Source organism: Nerophis lumbriciformis, linkage group LG05 (genome assembly GCF_033978685.3).
Source record: "Nerophis lumbriciformis linkage group LG05, RoL_Nlum_v2.1, whole genome shotgun sequence".
Classification (NCBI taxonomy): domain Eukaryota; kingdom Metazoa; phylum Chordata; class Actinopteri; order Syngnathiformes; family Syngnathidae; genus Nerophis; species Nerophis lumbriciformis.
The window spans coordinates 47,174,236-47,192,345 of record NC_084552.2 but is presented as its reverse complement, the minus strand read 5'-3'; the positions used below and the strand labels follow the sequence as shown (position 1 = coordinate 47,192,345).

The 18,110-nt window shown below is 39.6% G+C and overlaps 1 protein-coding gene across 2 annotated transcripts in view; it reads right to left on the bottom strand.

The window, feature by feature from the left end:
• Window positions 1–4: 4 nt before the first annotated feature.
• cpsf6 (cleavage and polyadenylation specific factor 6) overlaps window positions 5–18,110 on the bottom strand; it is a 35,453-nt gene continuing 17,347 nt past the window's right edge. The window contains exons 2-11 of one of the 2 annotated variants that reach the window (XM_061959441.1): window positions 17,868–18,077; window positions 17,679–17,782; window positions 17,456–17,601; window positions 17,203–17,376; window positions 16,184–16,267; window positions 14,428–14,920; window positions 14,222–14,337; window positions 13,987–14,140; window positions 13,682–13,907; window positions 5–1,751 (exon numbers count right to left, since the gene is read on the bottom strand). In XM_061959441.1, coding sequence (XP_061815425.1) covers window positions 13,694–13,907; window positions 13,987–14,140; window positions 14,222–14,337; window positions 14,428–14,920; window positions 16,184–16,267; window positions 17,203–17,376; window positions 17,456–17,601; window positions 17,679–17,782; window positions 17,868–18,077 — 1,695 coding nt within the window. In that variant the 3' untranslated portion in view covers window positions 5–1,751; window positions 13,682–13,693. The remainder of the gene's footprint in view (window positions 1,752–13,681; window positions 13,908–13,986; window positions 14,141–14,221; window positions 14,338–14,427; window positions 14,921–16,183; window positions 16,268–17,202; window positions 17,377–17,455; window positions 17,602–17,678; window positions 17,783–17,867; window positions 18,078–18,110) is intronic. The other variant, XM_061959442.1, reaches the window with a different exon arrangement.

Genomic DNA, 18,110 nt, shown 5'->3' with positions numbered 1-18,110 from the left:
CATATTGAACTTGTAATATTTATTTTTGGCCAGCCTTGATCTTTCCATTCACATAAAATACCGCTTTACATGGCATTAATTTAAAATATTCTATAAGCAAAAATATTTGTACTGCTGCCCAATTGCAGGTTTTTTCTGTAGTAAAATAGCTCCTCTCATACTAATTCAGAAGAAAATCCTAGTAATAATCTGTAAATTATTGCCTTGCAAATATTACAATCAACTGTCAGTTTAAGATTCAAGTATTGTAGTAAAAATAGTAACAATTGCACCTGAATGTCTCTCCTCTTCTTGTGTAGTAAATAATAATACCTGCAAACACTTACCTTGTGCACTGTGGAGAACAGAAGTGCAAACATACATCTGTACATGGTGCAAACATACATTGCAGCTTTAAAGCCCATTTTAGCACAAATGAGGTGCCCAGGGACCTCCCTTTGAGGCAACTTTGACCCGTTTTGTGTTTCACAGTTACTGCACATGATCAACATGTGAACATAGAACACTGATAAAATACTGCTGCCAGGACAATACAATTATTTTAAATGTTTGACTTACAATAAAAAAAAAGCTGTACAACAGTAATGCTCAATGAGTACAATGCCTTCCATTGAGGCATCTTTCAGCAAAGTCATCCCAATAGAAACATGCATTTTGAAAAGAAAACTATTCACATAAAAAAACACAAAGCCACAAGAAAATCAAACCATATCAAAATATATCTTATATGCTAACAATACAGAGCGATAAAATGGACAAATAAAATAGGGTGCCGACTGTGCTTGTGAATATGAAGTGCTTCTGCACAGCAGGAAAGCATTACAGTGCAGTATAATTTAAAGCTGCAGTACAATGACTGGAAACTACAGTAATGTCAACGGAATTTCAATTACTTTATCAAAAAAAATGAATGTAAAAAAAAAAAAATGAGTTTAGTTATCTGGCACAAGTACACACACACAAACACAAAAACAGCAAAAATGATGCATTCAGTGGTTCAAGTAATATGCATATAAACATTTGTCAAGGGGGTCAGCGCACAATAGTACATTCAATACTTTAGTCTTACCTTGAAATAAAAGGCATCCATTAAATAAAAAAGGGATACCTACAGTGCTCGACAACATCAATCTTCAGTAAAAGTAAAATACATTTCATATAAACGAGCCAGTTGCCAAAACGTGTACCTCAGTAAACATGTTTTATTACAACACCAGCTAGACTTAACGCAGAGAGACATTTATAAACATACTAAGCATGAGAAGAATGAATAAGGAGGGGAGGGGTTGAGAAAACAAGTATGTACCCTATATAAAAACTGCTCTCTAATAAACCAAGTGTACACAGTACAGTAGCAAATCAACAAAACAAAAACAAGGATGTCTGTCATGTGTCTTCTGTCAAGAGGAAAAGTGGGGCACTTTTATTGTTTTGTTGCCACAGAGAGATAATAAGCACACATCACATGAAATAAAACATTATAAAAGTAAGAGTGGAAAGATAGTAGCCTTACATATGGTGGAGAGGGAGAGAGAAAGGGGGTGGGGGCACGGGCCTTCATCCACTCTGCACACTAAATGAACAGAGAGAGAGAAGGATGGGCAGAGGAGGCGGAGAACGGGAGGAGAGATGGTAGAGGAAGAGATGGCATCCTTGTGGTTTGAGTGTCCACTCATGCACGTTGTGTTGGGTGGGGGTGCTGAAGTCCCTCCTCCTTTTGTCCTTCTGTCCAATGGTGTAAAGGTGGCGAGCTGAAAGGTGTCAAAACGGAGGGTGGAGTTTGGTCTCGAGGCAGCGCAACAGTCAACACTCTCTCCCCCCTCACCACACGGCTACACATCACTACACACTGACAGTGTGAAGCGTAAACGCGCACACTAGGGCTGGGCACACTTGACAATCACTTTGCCAGCAAAAAGTCATTATTGTCCTCAGACTTTACATGTACAGTAGTACCTCAGGTTTTTGTATGCCCCACTTTGCGCAGAATATGGTTTTCGATTAAATATTTTTTTTACCAAAAGTTTGCATCGGTTTTTATAGACCGTAAACATTGCGCTGTAGGCTGTTTAACCGTGTATCATTTTGTGTAATCGAGTGCTTAAACAAAGAATCCTGTGTGTTTGTGAGAGTCTAGTTGTCTTCATTACAAATGACAAACATAATTACATGACATATCTGCATTTGCCCGCGCTCAATTCCTCGCCCAGAAACCATTCTGCTCAGTCGCCCCTCTATGACATCATCCCTGGTTGACGGTAAAGTGGTACTTCAATACACAAGTGCTCTAACTCAGTATTTGGAGAAATCAGCGGTCTCTGGGATTTTAATTCTGCTTTAAGTTGTGTTCATAAAGCTTGAGTTCCGAGTATGTTTAAAGTTAAAAAAAAAAAAAAGAGTTCCGAGCCCCTCACCGCTAGCTGGTGAAGCGAAAACCAGTAAGAACCCACAAAATCGGGCTCAAAACATCCGGCCCGGCAATAGTCAGGAATATCCCACAGCCAGAGGTTGACACGACCCTGATTTTCATCCATGTTAAACCAAGAGAGGGAGTGCGAAGGAGAGCACCGAGAAAAAGCGCTGGACACCCACAGAACAGAAAAAGACACAAATAATAGGGATGTAACGGTATCAAAATCTCATGGTACGATACTATCACGATATTAAGTAGGGATGTAACGATTTAGTAGGCATCGCACTATTACGGTTTCAAAATCTTCTCAATAATGCCGTGACGCGTGACGGTATCAATTGAAAACTTGGTGAGTAGTTTTTTTTTTGCTCTTTTACTTTGGCGGGTCTGAAAATAAACTACTACTCCGCTCAGAATCCTCTGCGCAGCGCAGTCCGTAATGTGGGGGTGTGTAGCGAAAGAGAAAGCAGGAAGTGAAGTGTGTTCCACTTTGTAGTCGATAAGAGTATTTTTTTTTTCAAAATCTGTTAATAACTTTTTAGCAATTGCTGCACATCGAAGCTCCTAGATAAGCTACCATCACCCGGAAAAGATGATGATACAGTAAAGCTAAACGACTATTTGTGAGGTATTTACATTATTAAAAGTTAAAATGTGAGTTTTCTGAGAAACTGCATTTTAAAAACTGATAGAAATAATGTGAGCTGTAGAGGACACTGCTTATATGAAAGTAAAAGTTGAGACACCGTGGATGTTCCCACACAATTCTTAGCACTTAAAAATACTTGTTTGTCGTAATAGATATGATTAGAACATATTAGCATTATGTTAGTGTTCAATTACAGCAAGTGTGTTTATCCTAAACATCCCTTAAGGCCATGGTACGATTATTATTGTGGTATATGTCCCAAAAAATAGACCTAAAAATGCATAGTGTGTAAAATAAAGTGGCAGGGATGTTTAAGATAAACACACTTACTGTAATTGAACACAAACATAATGCTCAAATGTTCTAATCATATCTATTACTATAAACATGTATGTTTAAGTGCAAAGAATTGTGCAGAAACAGTTTAAAGCAAATATAAAAAAAAGACCTAGTTGTGTCTTTAAATTGACAATGTAAATGCATCCATCCATTTTCTATCGCTTGTCCCTCTAAGGGTGGCGGGGAGGCAGGAGCCTATCCCAGCCGCACTCGGGCGGAAGGCGATGTACACCCTGGACAAGTCGCCACCTCATTACAGGGCCAACACAGATAGACAGACCACATTCACACACTAGGGCCAATTTAGTGTTGCCAATCAACCTATTAACCATCCAGTGTAAAACAAGAATGTTCACTTTAGTGTCTTTCAACTTTTACTTCCTGAGAAGCAGTATCCTATCAATAGTGGACATGTTTATATTAGTTGGAAAAATGCATGTTCTCAGAAAAGTTAACAAAAACTTGTAATAATGTAAATACCTCATGAACTGATGTTTGGCTTTGCTGGCTTCAAATATCTTTTCTGAGTGACCGTTTATGATGTGGCGACTTGTCCAGCCAAGGGTGTACCCTGCCTACCGCCTGAGTGTAGCTGGATAGGCTCCAGTACCCCCGCGACATAGAGAGAGACAAGCGGTGGAAAAATGAATGGATGGATTGAGGATTCATCAAGTATTTTTTTCAGTTTACTCGCATTTACCGCAATGTAAAGGTTGTTTTGCGACGTGACCAGCTGGGTGTGTCGCCCAGGAAAGGCTTGAGACGAAAGTGGTGCTCTTTTCTTTGCATAACGCAGAGTTTCTTACCTCCACCAGAGAGATTATGTTTTCGCCAGGTTTTGTTTGTCTGTTCGTTAGCAACATGACTAAAAAGTTATGGACAGATTTTGATGAAATGTCCAAAACAGCAATTCTTCTCATCTACTACGAACACACTTCAGTTCCTGCTAACAGCATTTAACGCCCCCACCTTGCCGGTCCTGCGCTGCACAGGTAATTCTGGGAGATGTAGTTTATTAAAGTTTAAGAACCAGAAAAAACTACAAACCAAGTTTTTCTTTGATACCGTCACGGTATTATTGTAAAGACTTTGAAACAGAAATACCGCGGTATCCACAAAACCGTTACACCCCATAACAATCAAAAACACGACCGATCGTCCAGCCGACCAGGCGAGGCAGCTCGGACACAGACCGTCGGCATCACACTGAAGCTGCAGCCAAGGACACCAAAACAAACAGGGAAACGGCTCATAGGATACTGTTTTAGTCCGCCATCCAAAGTTTGAACGACCAGCGTTTAGAACTTCTCGTGCAAAATCTCCATTTACCTCTCAAGGTAAATACTGTATACTATTATTACATTACTTCATAAAACTACTGTAGTCTGCACTACATTTTATTGTGTTGTTTTTCACAAAATATCTAAAACTTTTTTTCTTTCTAAATGGCTTGGTACATGCCAAAATTGTGATGTTTTGGATAAAATCGATTTGAATAAATTTCAACAGGCAACGTTAATTTGAGTTACGAGCTTGGTCATAGAACCAATTGAGTAAGTTGAAGTATTACTGTAGTTCTTTTCCAACTACAAGTCTGTGTTCTTTTCTATTGAATACAATAGCTGAATAAGTTGCAAGTGCAAGAACTTTGACAGTAAGGTGAAAAACAGTACTGAATTCAAGAAAGAACTCAAAACAAAGCAGAACGGTGGGGTCCGTGTCACTCTTTCCTTCTTCGCTAACAAAGTTATAAATAAAAAGTAAAGTTGATATGACATGTTTGTCATTTCATTCATCATTTCTAAGTATTTAACATTGTTTTCTGCATGTGAAATCTCAAAATGTGTTTTGTGCTCATACAAAACCCAAAACTGGTGAAGTTGGCACATTGTGTGATTCGTAAATAAAAACAGAATACAATGATTTGCAAATCCTTTTCAACTTACAGTATATTCAATTGAATAGACTGCAAAGACAAGATATTTAATGTTCGAACTGAGAAACATATTTTTTTTGGCAAATAATCAGTAACTTGGAATTTAATGGCAGCAACACATTGCAAAAAGGTAGGCACAGGGGCATTTTTACCACTGTGTTACATGGCCTTTCCTTTTAACAACACTCAGTAAGCGTTTGGGAACTGAGGAGACCAATTTTTGAAACTTTTCAGGTGGAATTCTTTCCCATTCTTGTTTGCTGTACAGCTTAAGTTGTTCAACAGTCCGGGGTCTCCGTTGTGGTAATTTAGGCTTCCTATTGCGCCACACATTTTCAATGGGAGACAGCACTGGACTACAGGCAGGCCAGTCTAGTACCCGCACCCTTTTACTATGAAGCCACGCTGTTGTAACACGTGGCTTGGCATTGTCTTGCTAAAATAAGCAGGGGTGTCCATGATAATGTTGCAGCTCAGTGATTAGATTTGGGGTTAAGAGAGTCCGCTCTGAGACTGGAAGGTCGTGAGTTCAAACCCCGGCCGAGTCATACCAAAGACTTTAAAAAATGCCTCTCTGCTTGGCACACAGCATCAAGGGTTGAAATTGGGGGTTAAATCACCAAATGATTCCAGAGTGCGGCGCACGCTGCTGTTCACTGCTCCCCTCACCTCCCAGGGTGTGAGCATGGGATGGGTCAAATGCAGAGGACAAATTTCACCAGACCTAGTGTGTGTATGACGATCGTTCAGACTTTAACTTTGGATGGCAACATATGTTGCTTCAAAACCTGCCTTGGGCACTAATAAACCCTCATACCATTACAGATGCTGGCTTTTGAACTTTGCGCCTATAACAATGCGGATGGTTCTTTTCCTCTTTGTGCCGGAGGACACGACGTCCACAGTTTCCAAAAACAAATTTGAACTGTGGACTCGTTACACCACAGAATACTTTTCCACTTTGCATCAGTCCATCTTAGATGAGCTCGGGCCCAGCGAAGCCGGCGGCGTATCTGGGTGTTGTTGATAAATGGCTTTCACTTTGCATAGTAGAGTTTTAACTTGCACTTACAGATCTAGTGACAAACTGTAGTTACTGACAGTGGTTTTATGAAGTGTTCCTGAGCCCATATGGTGATATCCTTTACACACTGATGTCACTTCTTCATGCAGTACTGCCTGAGGGATCGAAGGTCCATAATATCATCGCTTACGTGCAGTGATGTCTCCAGATTCTCTGAACCTTTTGATGAGATTACTGACCGTAGGTGGTGAAAACCCTAAATTCCTTGCAATAGCTCGTTGAGAAATGTTGTTCTTAAACTGTTCGACAATTTGATCCCGCATTTGTTCACAAAGTGGTGACCGTCGCCCCAGCCTTGTTTGTGAATGACTGAGCATTTCATGGAAGCTTCTTTTATACCCAATCATGGCACCCACCTGTTCCCAATTAGCCCGTTCACCTGTGGGATGTTCCAAATAAGCGTTTGATGAGCATTCCTCAACTTTCTCAGTCTTTTATGCCACTTGTGCCAGCTTTTTTTAAACATGCTGCAGGCATCAAATTCCAAATGAGCCAATATTTGCAAAAAAATTAAGTTTTCCAGTTCGAATGTTAAGTATCTTGTCTTTGCAGTCTATTCAATTGAATATAGGTTGAAAAGGATTTGCAAATCATTGTATTCTGTTTTTATTCACAATTTACACTGCGTGCCAACTTCACTGGTTTTGTATTTGTGGGTGACTGGAACAAATTAATTGGATTGACATTATCTTAAGGGAAACATCTTCATCTAATTTTTTTGTAGCATAACTAAAACCGAGGTACCACTGTACATACGAATAAATACATGATACACTTGTTAGTGTGTGGCCACTGGATTGTGTTCTGCCCAGGCCCAGCATGGACGTGAGCATGTCATGCAAACAGGAAATTGTTCTTGTGCTCTAACATGGATTTCCGCAGAGATTGACAAGTACTTACATTGTGCGCTGGTGTATTGTAACCAAATAATAAGTACAGCATCAAAATGCAAATAGGGAAAAAATAAGAGACACAAAAATGGTGAGTCATCTATATATTCAAAACTGCAATCATTCCAACTAATAAACAGGCTAATCAAAAGTCTAAATCTGTCTTTGGTGTCATTTTGTCAGACATTTATACTGTCATGATCTCATAACAAAGGCAAAAAGCTTTTTGTCTTTGAAATCGGCAACACAGTTGAGCAAGTCCTCTAACAACACACCAGTGCTGCAGAGGTTGGCCAGGAAGGCAAAACTGCTTTTGTCTTTGTCGTAAAGGGGAACTGCACTTTTTTTATTTTTTAAGTTCGCCTATCATTTACAATACTTACACGTTTTTCTTTTTTCAATGGATTCTAAATAGTAAAATACATGCCTTCAAAAGTCTGCTTACAATATATGCTGTCACTATGATGCCGACTGCTCGGCTGTTCATATATTCCCACTTAGATTTAGAATTACTCTTGATTCTCACGAAGAAAAAAGTAGGGTGGACCCAAGCATCAAGCATCTTTGTGTATTTTTAATCTCCATTCTAGGTCTAAATTGGATGCCAAAGTTGACTATTTCGTCAGATTATGTCTTCATCCTTCTACTATCCAGGTGAGAAGCATTATTTATGATCTAAAATAAACTTTCGCAAGCTTTGAGGCGGGAGAGCAGCTCACCAGCCGCTGATGTCAATACAGCAGCACAAGTTATTAGCTTCCACTGATCACGGCGCCGCTAAAAATAGTTTGTCTGCGTTAGCGCTTATAATAATATCGCTAATATTTGGTTAATATTCAAGTCACGTAATGTGAATTAAGTATTGTTGGCGCTTTTTGGATGTTTCACTAGATTCATAGGCGGGTAGAGGACCTCCCATTGACTCTATTATAAGCTGACTTTTATTTACAAGTTAAAATGCATAAAAAACATATACCATTGTCTTGTCTTGTCTTTCGTAATGATTGTGAACAATAAGCAAAATTCCCCCTCAAAAAGTGCAGTTTCCCTTTAATGCTTGCCTGATCCTTCTCCGTCTTAGGGCATTTCAAATTCCAATTAATAGTGTAGCGTCTAAATTTTGCATCCCATAACCCCTAGGATCTGCCACTAAACATAAAACCTCTGTCGTACTGCATCCTTTCTGGGTAGTAGGAGAGAACACGTTCAAAGATAAAAGCCTTTATGCCTTTACCACTCTGAGGTCATGATAGTGAATGTCTGATAGAAAATGACCTGAAGGACAAATTAGGATATTTTTTTTTCAGGCAATGGTTTTACAACAGATTGTTTTGAGTTTAATGCAGTTTTGAATAAACATAGTTTTTGTCTCTTGTTCTCATTTCTTATTTTAGTAATTTTATGCTAAGCTTACCTTTTGCCTGAGAATGTTCTCATTCATCAGGTCATTGTATTTGCAGGGCATTGAATCACTTAACTGGACTGTTAAGGTTGTTTTAGGAAATTATTTGACTCTAATCCGAGCAGGCTTCATCAGTTCATGGTCAAAGGCTTGATAGGACAACTGTAGTCTGAGGGGAGGATGTGGGATGCAGGTAGTATGGCATGACTCTTTTGGGATGCAAAAAGACAATCTAGTAAAATACAGTGAAGTGAGACTTCTGCCATCAAATGACAGTCATCCTTTCAGATTAGAGCTGTCCTATCTAGTCTTTGAGCAGGAAATGATGAAGTCTGCTCAAATGAGAGGCAAAACATTTTCAAAGATAACCTAAACAGTCTGGTTGCAATTGATTCAATACCCTGAGAATACTTACAATCTGGTTACAATCCATGAGTACAAAACCTGAATACTTGTTATTTCTCCCCGGTTTAAAGATGTTGTAGCCAAAAAAGTATGCATGTGATATACATTTTCCTGATGGTATTACACAAAGTGCCAACAAGGGACCATGTGTTTGTAAAAGCTATTTATTTCTACAATTTGCCATGTTAATGTATTGTCTTTATGCACATTATTTGCCAGCTGTTCAATAAAGTGAAAAGTACACTTGTACAGACATCCATCATACACAATATTCATTAGACATGCTACTCATTTAATTAATACAGCATCAAATGACTGCAAACATTTGTAGAATTTTCATGATAAATATATTACACACTATGCAACATGTCTCCCTCCCCTTCAATGTCTCTCTGAGGTTTTTGAAATTTATGGCTGGTTTTGTATTTGTAATCTGCATTTACGTATCATTTTTCAAGTTAAATACTGTCTGCTTCATTTACATTACTTCATTATTACAACTCATTGTCACAATCACAGTCACGTGAATATGCAATTACCAAACACAATGGATGTATAAATCAGATGAAAGCCTGACTGATCACACTAATTTCATGTATATTCCTCTAAAATATGCGTTTATGCCTAGAAGTAACAAATACACAGAATCCTGCCACATTTATTAGACTTTCAAACAAACAGGCCCATGCGATTTGTACCTAACTGAACCATGTAAATCTTACAAGTGCAACTGCTCGGTAGATAGTTATATACACGTAGGTTAAGCAAACAAATTCGAACCAACATCAAAGCACCCAATGATGATGACACTAACCAGTCCCTCCAGGATTTCGCAGAATTGTTTTGTGATTGTTGTGGTTTTAAATGCCTGGTTTCATGGCAACATTTTAAAAAAGTTGCGGCAAAAGTTGCAGTGTTTGAAAGGCGTATTTCTTTTAATGACATTACCTCCGGTTGTAATTTTATGAATTTGTAGTAAGTGTTTTAAGTGCTTTTGGTAACTCTAACCCCAAATAACAAAATATCCCTTAGTTGCATTTAAAATAAAAATGTTTGTACATTGACAGACGTTACTACCGTACATAATTTGTACACCGACTACTATGAGTATATCCAGGCTTCATTTCTAGTATCCCCCTTAAACGACAGACTTTTGTAAAAATGGTTGAAGAGAGTGTGCTCACTTTTAAGTTACTTAAATGTACATATGCCTATTAGTTATTTTCAATATTATCGTTACTAATTAAGTGTACATTCGGGCTTAGCATATATACCTACATATCTTAACCAACAGTGTTTTTCATCTGCTAATATGTTTGTTTACACATGTGACCAATTCAGACTTATGCATGCATAGTTTTTAAAACCAAAAATATTATATTGTCTCGTTATTATCATGTTTGCTCGGTCGTCCACAAGTTGCAGACATTATCGTGCGCATTTGTGCATGTCTTACGGTTGAAAGTCGATCGTAAACTTTCGTTTGTGTTCCAACACGTTTATCCGCATTTTCTGTGACAACATTGAGTAACCGCTGAGAAAGACCTATAGCTGTGATTTTTGTTGGTAAATGAATAATAAATTAGTGAATGAATGGATCTCTGTCAAAGTAAACAAGTGATTGGTTGGTAAAAATGTTGATTAGCCAAAATGTACAGGGAAATTGTGGACATTTGAAAAAATGACAAGGCAACGCGTAATTTGCGTTAATTGATGTGATCGCAACATCGTGAAATCCTGGGGGTCAAAACTGGTCTGTTGACCTTACAGTTCTTGTAATCCCCCGTGAGGCAACAGCATCCTCAAACTTACAATTATTTCGCTATATGAGAGCAATACAATTATTGATCTTTGAAAGCTATCCTGTGTCAACACTCATAAGGGTCACATTTATTTAGCAGATACAGTGGTACCCTGCGTTTTCGTACACCACACTTTTTGTAGCATTTTGAGAAAATTTAGTATAGCGTTCTGGTTATCGTACGGCTTAACACTGCGCTTAACTAGTCCATCTCTGCCGGTGTATCATTCCGCAGAATTGAGTACCGGTACATTAAAGAATCCCATGTCTTTGGTAATTGTGAAAAACACTGAAGAAGGTGCCTCCCGTCGTCTTCCCCAACAAGAGTCTTCAATAAAGATAAGTGTTCCTAAATGTTTCCTTTATTCATTTTATATTTTGTTGGGTGGCTAGAACGGGCTTTCTGGATTTACATTATTTTTTATGGAAAAAAGTGCTTCGGTTTTCATTTGCCCTTTTGGAATGAATAACTAACGAAAACTAGGGTACCACTGTACTAAGTGGTTGCCTCACAGGGACTACACAGCATGACAGAATCACTGCAAACATGAGAATCAATTGCAACCTTAAAACAAAGACAGCACCAAATAAGGTAATCAACACAGAAATGTTTTGGTCATGTACACGCTCTGACACCACACACATAGAAAGTTGACATATTTGGCCTTTAGTACGGTACATTAACATTTTTGCCCATTTCCTTTTTTCAACTGGAATGCACTATAGAAAATGAAAATAAATGACAATGTGTCCACTGAGGATCTTTGTTCTTAACAGAATGTTTTGGAGGGGAAAAAGATCCTATTTCTAACTAGAGATGAGAATGAAAGGATCCCAAACGAAAAAGACTGAGCTACTTAATGGGGAGTCCAAATAGATCATATTTATATAAGAGGTTCTCACTGGACACAGTGTCATACTTTTTAGATTATAGTATTATCCAAAAATGTCATATGATTGTAAATTGTAAATCACCGACAGCTACCTTTTGAAATAACCATAGTTGTTAAGTACTTTACATTTATTTGACATTTAATCAGCTTCATTTAGAATAAATTGATAACAAAACATGCATCAGAAATATACAGATGATTATTTACACGTGAAGAGAGGCGTCTTTAGAACAACTTTGTGCTTTCGGAGTAAACACCAAAATACGTTCCAAAACAACATCAAAAGTGATGCAACGTAAGAACCCAATTGATCAACGAGTCCTAACCAATGCAATTGATTACAAAACATCACTAAATATTGGAAACATAGCCTTTATAATAACTGGTAGGTGTACTGCCAGGTCAGTTTATACAGCAAATGAAGAAATCCCCACACTTTTTGCAACCTACAGTCAATATAGATTGGTACAATGATCCAAAAATATCAATACAGAAAATCACATTTGAACAACTGCATAATTATTTGGAGAATTCAGTTATTTTGAAAAAAGGTTTACAGATTTAACTGAGAATGGCCAAAAATACAAATAAAAACACTGATATGTTTTTGGTGCAGCGATTGCAACATTTATAAGATACATAAAATCACATTACCAAAATACAAATGAGGCAAAATCAAAATTGAGTAAGAGTACATTTTAGTAATATATAAAGCACTTTTTGAAGACCCCAAGTGTGTCATGTTTAAATGCAGCATTATTACCTCAATACATGACTTTTTTGGTCAACTGGCATTCCCTGCTGCTAAAATTAAACATCAAGCTATTTTTACACATCAATTAGAAATGTGGACTAATGGAAATTAAGGCTCAATTTGAATACCCTTCCTCCGCCCTTGTTTTTGCACATTCACGTCAATCAAGAGGTGTTCAAATTATCCACCAGGTAGGGGGGGAAGGGCAAAATACCTCCCTCGAAGCAAAGTGATCTCGCAGACCTTACACTACCGAGTGCGAGGAGGAAGATGGCAGACCAAAAACACAGAGAAGCGTACAAATGTAAGTAATAAGCGTAATTAATGGTATTCATAATGATGAAACTGGTGGTTTAGTCAGACTTCAAACCTTTGCTACTGCACGTAAGTATTGGCTTCAAACACAAATACACAATGAAACACATTTTACATACTGCGAGCTAATGCGCCAGCACTTGCAGATTTCGCCAAAAACATTGTCTTCTAAACTCTTCTTCTTAATAAATACAGGCGAAAAAAAACAAAAAGAGCACAAGCAAAGCGGAACATCGCCGCGACTGCATTTTGAAAGAAAACAAACATTTGCTGTATCCGATTTACGTCATTGCTGGCAAACAGCGAGGGTTGATGACGTAGCGAGACTCGATCAACGTCCATATGCATAGGGGCTTATTTGCAATACTTCGCAATGGCAGTAGATGCTAGAGCCAAGTGGGAGGGTGAAGTAGGGAGAATTCGAATTGAGCCTAATACGCTATCTTGATGTATACAACCCCTTAATTGTGATTATTTGTAATAGGAGCAACTTGAAATGCTTGTAGACCAAAAACAATTACCAATAAATATTTTGTTTTCGTACATGGACAACACAGTTAAAACTCTGACAAACTTTACAGAATTTGCATGGTAAATATTATGACAAATTTTCCTGTGGGACAATTTCACACAACAAAAAAGTTGCTCATGGTTAACAGTAAACTTACCTTGAACTTACCCAACGTCAAAACGTATTTCTTCATCATTCCTTTGAATTTAAAGGCTCTATTGATTAACATGGTTTGCATAGACTGTATTACTGTGTGTAGACATTTTATGATAGAAAGACATAGACCCACCTCACTCCTCCATTAGCGGTGTCGATACTCTCGTTCTCTCTCTCTTTCACGGTCTCGGTCACGGTCCCTCTCACGATGGCGGTCGCGCTCACGGCTACGTTCTCGGTAGTAGTCCTCATGCCGATCGCGACTGCGCGACTTGTGGCGCCTGCTCTTTTCCCTGGAGCGGCTGTGATCGCGTTCCCTGGAGCGCTCTCGCCTTTTGGGCATAGTGTTTACATGATCACTTCTTAAAGATAAACATCAAGACTCAAAATGGAAGAAGAGAAGCTGTCAGGAGTTTGTGATGAAATGTTAATCTTTACCTGGCGGCAGAGCCGTAGCTTTTGGACTCGATACCGTGGAGACAGTCTTGAAGAGAACTTATCAGGACCTTGCAGCGGTCATCTGCGGATACTTTGGACTGCTTAATCAAACTGATGGCTGTCACCAACGTCTCTATGGCGCTGCCATAGTCAGCTATTTAGAAAAAGAGGGCGGCATAAGGTTTGCTTTCAAAGGGAGTCTAGTGAGTCTGGTTCTATGTGGAATGTGTGTTACCTGCACTGGCATCAGACACAGCTCTGGATATAGCACTCGAGGAGATGGCTCTGTTCCTGTTCATGATCTCCTCAAACTCGGCTTCACTTAGAGGGTTCCGTGATGAATCCATGTCCCTGGGAATACACACAAGCACCAACACAAATACCTTACAACATAACAAAACTAATTGAACTATGATATTACTTTTCAATCACTTCACTCACCTGCCTCCAGGACCGTAGTCTCCTCTCTCATAAGGTGGTGGGCGTCCGTATGGGTCATTTGGTCCCGGGGGCCCCCTGTCGTTGAGGGGCATGTTGTTGCTACCGGGTGGGGGGAAGAAAGCAGGATTGACATGGGGGGCTGGTGGCGGCCCACCAGGAGGAGGACCTCCCATGTGAGGAGGTGGAGCCAAACCCAAGCCCAAACCCAAAGGTGGCCCAATTGGACCCATGGGACGTGGAGGAAAGGGTCTTGGTGGCGGCGGGCCTTGCTGGGGCGGTGGCGGTCCAGGTGGTAGACCGAAGCCTGGAGGTGGGGGGCCTGGAGGCAGGGGTCCTAAGGGTGGCTGGCCAAACTGGCCTGGGAAGAGAACAGGGGGAGGTAGCCTCTCACCACGATTTGGTGGAACAAGGGGAAGGAGGAGGCCCTGGCCAGGCGGTGGTCCTGGAGGGCCAGGAGGACCAGGAGGGGGGCGTGGAGGTCCCTGCATACCACCTAAAAGAAAACAATACAGGACACAAACAAAAGACAACATTTAAGGACAAGCTCATTCAACTCTGACAAATACAGCCTCTCTTGGGGAAAGTATGTCTACTGATTAAAATAACAAAATGTTAAAATAGAACACATTGGTACAATTATTATAATGATAAGCTTTTGAGCTGATTGGAAAAAAGATACAATGACAGAGAGATGAAAAGAGAGCCACTCACACAGGAGAAATTCTTAATGCCACAAATGAAAGCCAAAACATTTCTATCAAATCAAATCAGAGCAAACTCCTTCACATATTTACTCTTGCATTAAGTACTAGATGCAAACTGTACTTGCTAGAGATGGTGTTTATGGCTCATTGACAGGAGCCAAATGTTAAGGTGCCGTTCAAAAGACTAGCTCGTTCCTATATTTATTTATATTTTTAAGTAACTTGTTTTCATCTCAATCACTCATGGTGGTAATAATATAAAAGTTTGGTCAATAAATCAAAATGTATACATTAGACCAATATAAACACTGTAGGAGAGAAATATTTTGGAATATTGATATATATTTGCTGTGATGAGGTGGCGACTTGTCCAGGGTGTACCCCACCTACCGCCCGAATGCAGCTGAGATAGGCTCTAGCGACCCCAAAAGGGTCAAGCGGTAGAAATTGGGTGGATGGATGGATATTTCTCTTCTGTTTTAATTGCAAACATTCCACAAGATGGTGCCATTTCCCCATTCTTTGACAGTGATGTCACTACGTACTGTACATACCTTGCATGTTTTAAGGCCCAGCATTTTGCATGGAAGTGCATCCAAATGCTACATTTCTTTTGACTTTTGTTAATTTTGTGTTATTTTCCAGTTGCTAATATATCTCTCTTTCTAATTACTAATACAGCGGATAAAAGGGTGTAGGTTCAGGTGCCTATTAAACTCCTCCCCTAAGTTAACTGCCTAAGTGAGCGCGTGCGCATGATAACGTTAACATAAATAGAGCCTTCTGAGACGACTTTTAACTCGGTGATATCAATACTCCAATAAATAAAGCCAATAAAACTGATTTGGATTGGAGAGGGCAGCGTGGGCAATTTGCATACAGAACAACTCTCAAACAAAGTAATTACAACGGCGAATCGATTCTCATCGTTCATTTGAAAGAGCCGCTTAAAAGACTTGACTCATTCGCAAATGTCACATCTCTAGTACTTGCACTTCTATAGTAATAGAATTCAAATACAGGTCAGTCGAATCAAAATCAAAGTGTTTCACCTCTGTCACGCCAGTTTCCGGGATTGAAATTCATATCCAGGTGGCCATCTTGGTGCCTAATCAGATCAGGTCTCATCCTTTCCCCTGAAGAAAGAGAAAACAAATTACCGGTAAACAACTTTTTATTTGTTGCCAACAAGCTGATAACGTTTTGTCCAGCAATGCCAGACCACTATGAGACAGAAGAGATGTGAAAAAGACAAATCTAAAATTTTTGTAATAAAAAAAGGAATTACAAGTGAAAGTGTCCTTGTACTGCAACATTCCATCACTGCAAATTGCAGTAAAGTATGGTTTCTTCAAGTGCAAAATAATAGAAGAATATCTTACATATTTACTAAGAGTCTTATTTTGTCTGCAGTTAGACAGGAACTAACGCACAGCAAGTTTATTTTGAAAGCTGGAATTGCGCGCTTGTTTTTTCTGGCGTACTTGGTGGTTAAGTGTGCGGGGAGATTTGTAAACTAAAGTACCTCATCTCTTGAGTTACAGCTGCCGTCCTTTTTTAATAATGTGTTTACACCACATTATAGAGGTGATATTATAAAACTCTGTTACAAATACGATCAATAAAAATACCTGTTTCAATCAGACGTTTATGTTGCATGATCATACTGGTGTGCTTTACTGTGAGCACAGTTTGAGGCTTCATGCTGGCAAGAGCAGCACTAAATCTTTGCCAACAAAAGTTTAGATGACCTCCATTATTTATTACTTTGTGTTGCAACTTGCCTGTGCATGAAAATGTGCTGTATAAACAAGGTTGATTGATTGTTTATCTTCCTGGTTACCTGTTAAGTCTAGTTTTGTACCGAACGGCTAGTGATTGGACACTAACATTGGCAAAGTGGGGCACTGCTGTCGCACACAAAAAACTACCTGGGGGCATGAGGGATATTGCAGCGCTATTCATATGACTGATGGATGGGCACAATTTGTTTGCTAATCGTGATTGAGCTATTTTAAATGGCTAAAACTCGCCACATTTTAGATGTGTTTTATTTGCACTTTTTACAAACCAGGGAAGTGTGGTGGTGGTCCTCCGGGGCCAACAGAACCCCGAAAACGGTCTCCTTCAGGACCAGGTTGTCCAGGGAACCTGCTTCTACCTCGACTGCCCATTGGAAAACCACTACGGCCAATGCCTGGGGGACCAGCTTTACCTTCGCCTGACATCTGGCCTGAGTGGTTACCTTTAAGGAGAAAACATACAACCCCATTTTCAAATATAACTGCAAAATAATGTGAGTTCGCTGATTGTGCACTACTTACTTTTGCGTGACTGCATCTCAAACTGGCTGAGAGACTGTTTGTTGCACGGCGTGACAATAGGATTCTGACCATGGAGCTCCCTCTTGGACAAAAGGTCCATCAGTTTCCTGGATGATCCATCTGAGCCCACACACACCAGAGCAAAACTGGTGGACAAAGAGAGGACATGCATCACAAGTCATCACATACACAAAAAAGTCAACTACTACCACCAAATACGTACCCTTTGGACTGGCCATTGGCTCTATTTTCAAAGAACTTTATCTCCAACACGTCTGTGATGCCTACTGACCGTATTGCTTCTGTTAAGTCCTCATCAGTTGTCCACTGTAAGAGAAAACATCTCAGTCAAATATTAACAAATATAACAATAAAACAATTTCAAGTGAGCTCTGGCCTGTTTTTAACTTACCCATGTGAGGTTCCCGATGTAAAGGGCGATCCTCTTTCCCGAGTAGGTGTAAACCACATTGGGCGGAGCATTCTTGCCTCCATCTCCTCCGCCTTGCGACGGCAAAGAGTCCAAATAGTCGCGGTCCTCCGGCGCATCACCATTGTTGACTGACGGAGATATGACATCATCATACAGGTCTATCTGATCATGAATGGGGTAATCGGCTTCCTGAAAAACACAATGAAGTAGGAGTGTGACAAT